The sequence below is a fragment of the Panicum virgatum genome, chromosome 6K (assembly GCF_016808335.1).
Source record: "Panicum virgatum strain AP13 chromosome 6K, P.virgatum_v5, whole genome shotgun sequence".
NCBI lineage: Eukaryota > Viridiplantae > Streptophyta > Magnoliopsida > Poales > Poaceae > Panicum > Panicum virgatum.
Window position 1 is genome coordinate 3602354 of NC_053141.1, and position 10440 is coordinate 3612793.

General features: G+C 45.8%; 2 protein-coding genes across 2 annotated transcripts; both read left to right on the forward strand.

The window, feature by feature from the left end:
- The first annotated feature begins 1702 nt into the window (after nt 1-1702).
- On the forward strand, nt 1703-4660 carry LOC120711286 (lysine histidine transporter 1-like). Its single transcript, XM_039996751.1, has 7 exons — nt 1703-1863; nt 2113-2651; nt 2740-3133; nt 3222-3327; nt 3437-3528; nt 3643-3711; nt 3799-4660. Exons 1-7 carry the CDS (start codon nt 1807-1809, stop codon nt 3895-3897), a joined length of 1356 nt encoding a protein of 451 aa, XP_039852685.1. The 5' UTR covers nt 1703-1806; the 3' UTR covers nt 3898-4660.
- A 2844-nt stretch (nt 4661-7504) lies between these two features.
- On the forward strand, nt 7505-10181 carry LOC120711285 (lysine histidine transporter 2-like). Its single transcript, XM_039996750.1, has 8 exons — nt 7505-7662; nt 7763-7968; nt 8098-8484; nt 8629-9028; nt 9262-9367; nt 9453-9544; nt 9679-9747; nt 9852-10181. The coding sequence occupies exons 1-8, from the start codon at nt 7624-7626 to the stop codon at nt 9969-9971; spliced, it is 1419 nt and encodes a 472-aa protein (XP_039852684.1). The 5' UTR covers nt 7505-7623; the 3' UTR covers nt 9972-10181.
- Nucleotides 10182-10440: the final 259 nt, after the last annotated feature.

Sequence of the window (10440 nt, forward strand, 5' to 3'; positions counted from 1 at the left end):
TGATACTTTTCATTTCTTCATATCCAATTTTTTTTATTTTCATAATATTTGATTGCTTGTAGTTATGTCTATTATTTTTAATTAACCAAGATTCAAATAGAGCAATAATAGATAGGTTACATTTTTACAAAAAAAACTGATACTAATATCAAATTTTTATGATTTAAAATGAATTATTTTTATTTTTTTAGATCTAATTAGAATTTTCTTTAATTTTTGAAAAATACAAAACCAACTTGGAAACCATCTCAAATGCCAAATTTGCCTAGTTTCGATAGTTGGATGGCTTATGTTATCCGGTTCTGTAGTTGAAGGTTGAAACGGACTTCTATGATAGTTTGAGGATATAATTTGGACTTTCCCCAACTTCTATTAATTTCACTAAACTCTATTTTGCCACGGCACTAGTTGTCCTTGTCCCACGCCCAAATCTGCCAGTGTCAACATAGAGTTGAGTGAAAGGCTCTAAGAACTACTGCATCATGCAATTCCCATGTCCAGTCTCAGTTCCAAGTTTCGTCAGCAACTTTACCAGTTTCACCGGAGGCCGATTATTGTTGGAAGCATGCTAGCATTTCCACGGGAAGCAAAGTCCGAGACTGCTTTAATCAAACTACAATACATGTTCACATGAATTCAACGAATAATCACTCACTATCAGTTAGATGTAGATCGTCTTCCGTGTTTACTATTCTTTTGCGTACGGTGACGCCCTAACTGCCAGAGAGAACAGCAAGGCCAGATCACTCCTAGTCAAGTCGCTGATGCATCAAGCAGAGACTTGTGTGCAACCAGGGAGTCTCCTCGCAAATTCCCACGCAATACGGACCGTCCGATCGAACAAAACCGTCCCTGTTTCCTGCTACGGCCGTTTCATCGACGTTTCGTCAAGCAAAACTGCAAGGGTTAGAAAGGGGGAGATCCGAATTCAGACAGGCCGTCGCTTTCGGTATCAGGCAGATTGCATTGGGGTTGCAAGTTCAACGACGAAACTCGACGGCGCGTGGCACGCTTGACTTTTATTCTTTCTAGACTAGATAGAGGTCACAAATTTTACCGCGTATTGTATGGTGAAGACGTGACAGATGTACACGACTTGTCACGTTATTAGACTGCAACGTGACCTTTGTCCAGGTGAGTACACACTGAGAGCAGCAGCAAGCATGCAGGAGTATCTTCCCTGCATACTCCTTCCGTCCTAAAATATAAGGTATCTTACTTTGTCCCTGTCGAAGTAGTCTAAATTTGACTAAGTTTATTGAAAAGAGCAATAATATTTTGAATGTCAAATCAGAATAATTATTAGATCCACCGTGAAATACATTTTTATTATTTTTACTTATTTGATATGTTATTAAATTCGGTCTAACTTGGACTATTTTGACTTAGAACAAAGCAAAATACTTTACATTTCAGGATGGAAGAGTACCAGCTATTAAATGTAGGATGCTCTAAGACGACAGCAAAGGCAAAAGCAAAATACCATTGAAAGTGTTCACTTATATTAGATTCTGCTGAGTTATTCAACGCAAATAAGCTTATCGGCAACGACAAACTGTTACTGAACGAACGCACCTGATGAGCCATCGGATGGAGATCGGACGGCCTGAACGGAGCCACGACGACCAATGCAAGGTGCTGGAGTCATCAGTTGCGCACCTTGTCTTCCTTTTGTCGCGCTCTATAAAGAAGAGGAGCCTGCCTCGCGCCTCCACAGCTCCACTACCTCTCCTACCCCCTCCTCCACCTCTGTGGTCTCTAGCTACCTCCCTCTCCATTGCTCAAGTCGCCGCGGCATCCATTGCCATGGCAGTCCAGCCTTCCATGGAGACGCAAGCGCCCGGGAATTCTTCTCCACCCAAGGTACTCCCATCCGCATGATTTCAGTTTTTCAATTTCGTGATGATCGATGTCTGCACGACCATGCTCCATGCTGCCATATTTTTCTTCTTGTTCTTCTTTTGTTCATATACGCACCTACTAAGATTTTGGAGACGAAAGGAGATCGACAGTTTTGGGACAAAAACAAAGTAGTAGTAGAGCTTTGCTTGTGCCTGTGATCAATAGAACTCTGGTTTAATGGCAAGAACTCGGATCGATCACAATTCACAGGATGGCAGGAGCGCCGAGGAGAAGGCTGTGGAGGACTGGCTCCCGATCAACGCGTCGCGGAACGCCAAGTGGTGGTACTCGGCGTTCCACAATGTCACGGCCATGGTCGGCGCCGGCGTGCTCGGCCTCCCCTACGCCATGTCCGAGCTCGGCTGGGGCGCCGGCATCGCCGTGCTGGTCCTGTCGTGGGTCATCACGCTGTACACGCTGTGGCAGATGGTGGAGATGCACGAGATGGTGCCGGGCCGGCGGTTCGACCGGTACCACGAGCTCGGGCAGTACGCCTTCGGCGAGAAGTTGGGCCTCTGGATCGTCGTGCCGCAGCAGCTGATCGTGGAGGTGGGCGTGAACATCGTGTACATGGTCACCGGGGGCACCTCGCTCAAGAAGTTCCACGACACCGTCTGCGAAGACTGCAAGAGCATCAAGCTCACCTACTTCATCATGATCTTCGCCTCCGTCCACTTCGTGCTCTCCCAGCTCCCCAACTTCAACTCCATCTCCGGCGTCTCCCTCGCCGCCGCCGTCATGTCGCTCAGGTACTGTAGCACATCCGGCAAATCTATGAAAACGGCATGGAGCTCAAATGATCACTGACAAGAACATGAACACTACTACTCATGGCAGTTACTCCACGATCGCGTGGGGCGCGTCGGTGGACAAGGGGAAGCTGGAGGACGTGGACTACAGCCTGCGGGCGACGACGACGCCGGGGAAGGTGTTCGGCTTCCTAGGGGCGCTGGGGACCGTGGCGTTCGCGTACGCGGGGCACAACGTGGTGCTGGAGATCCAGGCCACCATCCCGTCGACGCCGGAGAAGCCATCCAAGAAGCCCATGTGGCGGGGCGTCGTCGTCGCCTACATCGTCGTCGCGGTGTGCTACTTCCCCGTCTCGCTCGTCGGCTACTGGGCCTTCGGCAACAGAGTTGACAGCGACATCCTCATCACGCTCTCCAGGCCAAAGTGGCTCATCGCCCTCGCCAACTTGATGGTCGTCATCCATGTCATCGGCAGCTACCAGGTACATTCAGGTGCCTGCTTCCAAGTCTTGCAGGTACAAGGAACTCAGTACTGTATCACCTCTGAACTGATTGTTGTCGGTGACACAGATTTACGCGATGCCGGTGTTCGACATGATAGAGACGGTGCTGGTGAAGAGACTAAAATTCCCTCCAGGCCTGACGCTCCGGCTGATTGCTCGGACTGTCTATGTCGGTAATGCCTCTGTCTGAAATGAGATCTTCAGTCTGAATTCCGAAAGACTGCTTACCATATGGGCCTCTCACCCTGAACAATAAGACTGATGAGATGCTTGTATGTGCAGCGTTCACAATGTTCATAGCAATCACCTTCCCTTTCTTTGATGGACTGCTCAGTTTCTTTGGTGGATTTGCATTCGCACCGACTACCTATTTCGTAAGCTCCCGTTGGTCGATTGTCCATTGTTTCTGCTAAAATGATGGTGTGTTTTGATTTAAGAACTGTACGTAGCCTGAGAGCTGAGCAATTCTTGCTTGTTTATTCTGACAGCTTCCGTGCATTATGTGGCTTGCAATCTACAAACCGAAAAGGTTCGGCCTCTCATGGTTCACTAACTGGGTAAGAACAACCGATAATCCAAACTCTCGTGTCTCAGCAGCTTAACTTGTTCTCTTCTGAGTTACCTGTGTTCTCCATATTCTTCAGATTTGCATTGTTCTTGGAGTGCTGCTGATGGTACTGGCGCCAATTGGAGGACTCCGGAATATCATTCTGAATGCAAAGACATACAAATTCTACCAGTAAACATGATTAGCTAACACAAACACCTTGTTTTGACCTACAGTTAACAGGACTGCAGAATGTCTCGGATCATCATCAGCTGAAACCAGTTCTGGATTTGATACAGCTTGACACTACAATTTTTTTGGCACCACAAAAAACTCGTATTAAGTGGTGCAAGGAAACCGACTACTGTGTCTAATATGAGCCTTTTGGAAAGAAAAAATGGGAATGCCATGGCATCAATACAAATTTGGAACATGTTTCAGTTGATGACGCCTCTTGACATGTCCTGTTAGTTAGTGTTAAACTAGGAATTTGTGCTGAGTTAAACATATACATATTCTTGGGCAATTTTTGCTTTTATGCGCATAGACTAGGGAGAACAAATCCTGGTGGTTTGTTTTTCTTCCATCCAAAGTTCACTAATGTTTTGGAGTTGGAAGTTTGAAATAGTGCCAAGAATATGTTATTTGGGACTTGGGATTTGGCCTTTTCATTTCATTTCATTCCTACTACTACATAGTAATGTTTCTTCTACTCAGCTATCCATTGGCTTCATACTTGGACTATCCTACGGAAGACAGCTTAGTGGGTTTGGTTGCAGCTGTTTTGCCCTTGTGGTCAAAGAGTGTTTTACCCAGGAATATGATGGTGGTCAGTCTTCGGATTGATAGCTATTAGCATGCATGTACTCTTTTGTTTCTTTTTTATTTTCTATCCTCCAAGATCTTGTATCATCTTGATGTAAATTGGAAATTAATAATATTTTTCTTATAATAAAACACACCAATCTTTCTTTCTTTCTTTCTCTTGAGAGCACTCATAACGTATACAAGTGAGATCTGACAAGTTTGCACTCAAGATTCAACTAGAGGGAAGTGAATAGCCTCTGGAACAAAGATGGCCCCATTAGACCATTAATTGCATATAATTAGGACTAAATTTAATTGGTGAATATTTTTAGCCTTTTAGGTTTCACGGATGAAGTCCAAATAACTCCAAGACCATCCAAAATCAAGTGATACAAGTTATAGCAAAAGAAAGTCGTCATAGTCAAAATTTAGAAATAGAATAATTTTAGCACGTCCAAATAACCAGATAAAATCCAAGGCACCGGATGATCCGCTAGTATCATTTTGTGAGCAGCGGATTAATAGATCAAACACCAGCATAAATTAAAACTTAATAGCATCAAGTGATCCGGTACTATATTTTTGTTGCACTAAGTGCTATACAATCCACCAGAAACGATGTCAAAGCTTGGAGTTGGGAACTCTTCATCACCGGATAATCTACTAGGCGTTGGATTAATGCAGCGGATCAATGTGATTGATCCGAAGAACTCTCAAAAACCTCCAAAAGTTTTTTTAAGAACTCTCTTCAGCACCGGATGATCTGACACCTTAGGGGATGAAGCCGCATTGGGGAAATTTTGGACAGGGCATCCAACGGCTATAGGGTTCAGAAGGGGGCGCACGTCTACGAGTGTGGAATAGAGAGTCTCTTGACTAATTATTTTTGTAGTCACAGCTAAATGTACATCAACAATAAGGCGTCTACGGTGATGTCAGACCCGGAGCCACGTGATACCTAACATGGCACAGATCTGTATAAGATATGGGATGGGACATGTCCCATTCCTTGACATCATGTAATGTACTCGTGTACGATTATGACTAGTCGGTATAGAAGGAAACTACTCAAGTAGTACTCGAGAAGGACTCGTAGGTTCATATGAGTATCGATCTAGGGTTGCATGTAGCCCCTATCCCCTATGCTATATAAGGGCGCACAGGGGACCCTCCAAAGCATACATCATCATAACCAATCCTCAGGCAATACAAACCATCCAACGGGATGTAGAGTATTACGCAACTCATGTCCCAAACCTATCTAAACCTTGTGTTGTTTGTACTATCGTATTCCTGATCTCAGCGACTCACTGCCTACAATCTACTGCCTTATGGTATCTCTAGATAGGCTTTCCGCTAAAACACCGATAGGTGACTTTATTAATCTCCAGATATACCAGTTTCAGTCTTTCAAAGGTGCTCATAATTAACTAAGGATATGATGTACGTCCACATATTCATAGTGGGCTCAATGTGCATACATGTGTGTGAGCGTATGTGTGTCTGTATATATTAGAGTATATTTAGGATATCTTTATAATATGTAGATTAGGATTGTATTCGGACTCTATTATACCGTAGGAGAGGCTTGCCCTCCATGTACCTCAATATATACTGGCCTAGACCTCAATACGATACAATCCATCCATTATACATCAATTCTACTATCCTACATACTTGATACCCATGATTGTCACCATCAAGTCACCCGTCAACTCTTTTTATTATTAATACATGCTGGAGGTAATTCTAAGAAAAAAAAAAGAACGTCCAGTCGTCCATGACCTCCCTGTGTCCTCAACAGGCCGGTCCATAGCTATTTCTATCCACATTTCGCTCAGCAACGTGGCCATTTTTTAGAGATAGTACATTAAAGATGCCACACAACACACGCTACACTCACACCACCACTAACGTATGCGTGTCTCCTACACAGATGACCAGTTTTACATCAGAGTTATGGTAGAGTCGTCTTGAAACTGTTTAAATTTTTTCAAGCATGGTTAAGATCCGATCAGGGGTGAAAAGTCCAAAATTATTTCATTAATCAAACCTGTCATTTTCTTTAAAAATAATCAATAGAACCGGACTCTCTACGGCTCTACCACCGTTTACCAAGACCTGCATGGTCGAGGCATGAAAGGGACTAATTGCTGCAGGCCGTCCAGTTGTCGTTAGCAATTCTTACAAATCACAATAGCAAGAGGCCAACTGTGAGTCTAGGTCCGTGATGGAGCAATGCAAGCTAGACCTATCTGCTGCAACCGGAAGTCTCCTTGCAAATTCGGATGCAGAAACTGGATCATCTCTGGAGACATAGTACAAACCAGCTGTCATTATTTCATTCAGCTGAATGACAAGCAAGGTTGAACAAGTGAAGCTGCTAGGAAACTAGACCAAGACCAGGTCGGTTTCATCATCAAGAAGATCGGAATCTTAACTTCCGAAACAGTAAAAAATGAAAAGGATGTGTGGCACACATGAAGACTTTTTTAACACAGGACACAGTCACCTACACACCATACCACCTCTATGAGGCTATGAACCTACGCACACTGTATTCTACGAAAAATCTATGAGACTGGATCTCCACCAAGAACGTCTCATTATCAATGGGGCACATCACCTACCACTAAAAGAAGCACTTGCGCACATATTAACGCGTATTTTATGAGAAGACATGTATGACTTTTCAGGGTGCGCGTCGTGACCCGCACAAATTTCTACTCCTGTTTCCAAATTTTACTTGTCCTATTTACATGAAAGCTCTATATATGGAATTCAAGAAAGTAAGTAAAATGCTGCAAGCCTGCAAGAAAGTACTAACTACCTAGGAGATTCAAACAAAAGGTGAAATCGACCGCCTGGTAGCAATGGCCGCTCTCACCCTGGCCATTCGATGGCGATCGGACACCCGGCATGGAGCCACGCAGGACGCCCGAGCCAGCTACCCTGGTCGTCATCCGCGGACAGCAGAGCTGGAGCTTGACTTTTCCATTAGCTCTATAAATTAAAGAAGAAGAGCGCTTGCGCTGTCTGCCGCCTCCGCTCCTTCCCCATTGCTGAAGGCTCAGTGGCATCCATCGTCGACGTCGAGGCGCTCCTGCCGGCGGCCATGGAGATACAGCAGCTCGACGACTACTCTCCGGCCAAGGCACGGCCACTTCCGCTTCAGTTTCATGCCATGTTTGCCGGCGATGTCGGCATCCTTTAATTTGTTGCTTGTGTCCGTGCTCACCAACCAAACTCTGCAGCTTGCCAGCCTTGCTCTTGCGCCCAGAAAAGGGCGTACGGACTCCAAGGAGGGCAGCTGGAGCGCGCCGGAGAAGCCGGTCGAGGACTGGCGTGCCATCAACTCGAGGAGGAACGCCAAGTGGTGGTACGCCGCCTTCCACAATGTCACCGCCATGGTCGGCGCCGGCGTGCTTAGCCTTCCCTTCGCCATGTCCGAGCTCGGCTGGTCCGTCTCATGAGTACACAGTCTAATTTCATCAGTTCAGTCATCTGTGACAACGTTTAATTTCTCATCATGAATATAATTTTGTTGCTTCGTCTTCCTTTATTTCTTTCCGGACGATCACGATTGCAGGGGGGTTGGCATCACGGTGCTGGTCCTGTCATGGATCCTCACGGTGTACACCCTGTGGCAGATGGTGGAGATGCACGAGATCGTGCCGGGGAAGCGGTTCGACCGGTACCACGAGCTGGGGCAGCACGCGTTCGGCGAGAAGCTGGGCCTCTGGATCGTCGTGCCACAGCAGCTGGTGGTGGAGGTCGGCCTGAACATCGTCTACATGGTCACTGGCGGCCAGTCCCTGCAGAAGTTCCACGACTTGGTCTGCCACGGCAGGTGCAATAACATCAAGCTCCCCTATTTCATCATGATCTTCGCCTCCGTCCAGTTCGTGCTCTCCCAGCTCCCCAACTTCCACTCCATCTCCAGCATCTCCCTCATCGCAGCCGTCATGTCAGTCAGGTACAGTTTCTGCTCCCATTGTACTGTAGCTCGTCCGACACATTTCCCAAAACTGCAAGTGTAGATCGAAATAAGATTGCTTTTTTTTAACGAAAAAAAAACAAATAAGATTGCTGAGTTCTTGGACACTATGATCCATGCCAGTTACTCGACGATTGCATGGGCTGCATCAACACATCATCACAAGACAAATTCGGCAGAGGTGGACTACAGCCTTCGTGCAACGACGACGCCCGGCAAGGTGTTCGACTTCTTGGGGGGACTGGGCGACGTGGCGTTCACATACGCGGGGCACAACGTGGTGCTGGAGATCCAGGCCACCATCCCGTCGACGCCGGAGAAGCCGTCCAAGAAGCCCATGTGGAAGGGCGTCGTCGTCGCCTACATCATAATCGCCGCGTGCTACTTCCCTGTTGCGCTCGCCGGCTACTGGGCCTTCGGCAACCAAGTGGATGAGAACATCCTCATCGCCCTAAACAAACCCAAGTGGCTTATCGCCGTCGCCAACATGATGGTCGTCGTCCATGTCGTTGGCAGCTACCAGGTACAAATTTACATACTTACATGTAGTACCGGCAATTTTTCGGCCCGAATTCGTCTAGAGTTTGGAATTTCGGTGAAAATTTAGCCACATTTCAAAAATTATAGACAAAATTTCGGCCGAAAATCAGTCTACCGATCTTACCGGTCCCCTCCGATTTTTTTTTTTTTGTTAAACCGGTAGCTTGAACACTGATCTGAACTAGCTCTGCGTCCTAAGTGTGGTTGGTGGCGCAGGTCTATGCGATGCCGGTATTCGACATGATAGAGACGGTGCTAGTGAGGAAGTTTTGGTTCACTCCAGACCTGAGGCTCCGTCTGATTTCCCGGACTGTCTATGTTGGTAATGCCTCTGTCTGAACTGAAAATTCTGAAGGTCTGCTCACCAATCTACTGTGAAGTCTGATAGTCAGATGCAACCTGTGCAGCGTTCACAATGTTCATAGCCATGACCTTCCCCTTCTTCAGTGAATTGCTCAGTTTCTTCGGTGGATTTGCCTACGCGCCAACAACTTATTTCGTAAGCTCCCACGGATCCATCTACCCATTTTATTCTGCTACCCACTGTGCAGTAGTTTCTTGTAATGGCTAATCAGGTTCAGACTTTTGGCATCTGAACTGAGTAGCTGATCAAATCCTACTTGCTTCTGCCAGCTTCCCTGCATCATGTGGCTCAAAATCTGCAAGCCGAAAAGATTCAGCCTCTCATGGTTCGCCAACTGGGTAAGAATAGATATTGATCTAACTGCCCAGGCTATTTTTTTTCTTCCATAAAAATGGCTCTGTTTAACCTTTTCGTTTTTCTCTGCGCTGTACATGTTCTTCAGACGTGCATTTTTATTGGAGTGCCACTGATGATCCTGGCACCGATTGGAGGTCTCCGGCAGATCATTTTGAGGGTCAAGACATACAAATTCTACCAAGACTACCATGGTTTAAGCCATTAGCCATAGTTAACAGAGCTCAGCATGTCTCAGGCCATCATTAGCATTTTTAAAAAAATTGTACCATAAAATTCCTCTTTTTTTTGTTTCTGGCATGATAAGGGAAATTGACATCATCATGTATTGTAATTTGCCCGTGGAAATGCGAGTTTTATGCCATGCAAAAAAAATACGATAATATCGCTGATGATCGAATTCAGATCTAGTTCGAGCTCTTGATGATCCGTGACATGTCGTGGTTTATCTTGAACCACGAGATGGTTTTGAGTTATCATATATAAATGTCATTGGGATGTTTATATTCTAATGCAAACACACTCAGCTCCAATAGTGAGCCGTTACTATTCAGCTAGGTACTTGCCTCGTGCACTTGGGCAAGCATGCTGAGTTTTCTATGGCTCTATGAGAGCACAACTGCCCGGGCCTTGGCTTTAATTTATGCCTACGTTTTGATCAGTGACTTGGTCCATTT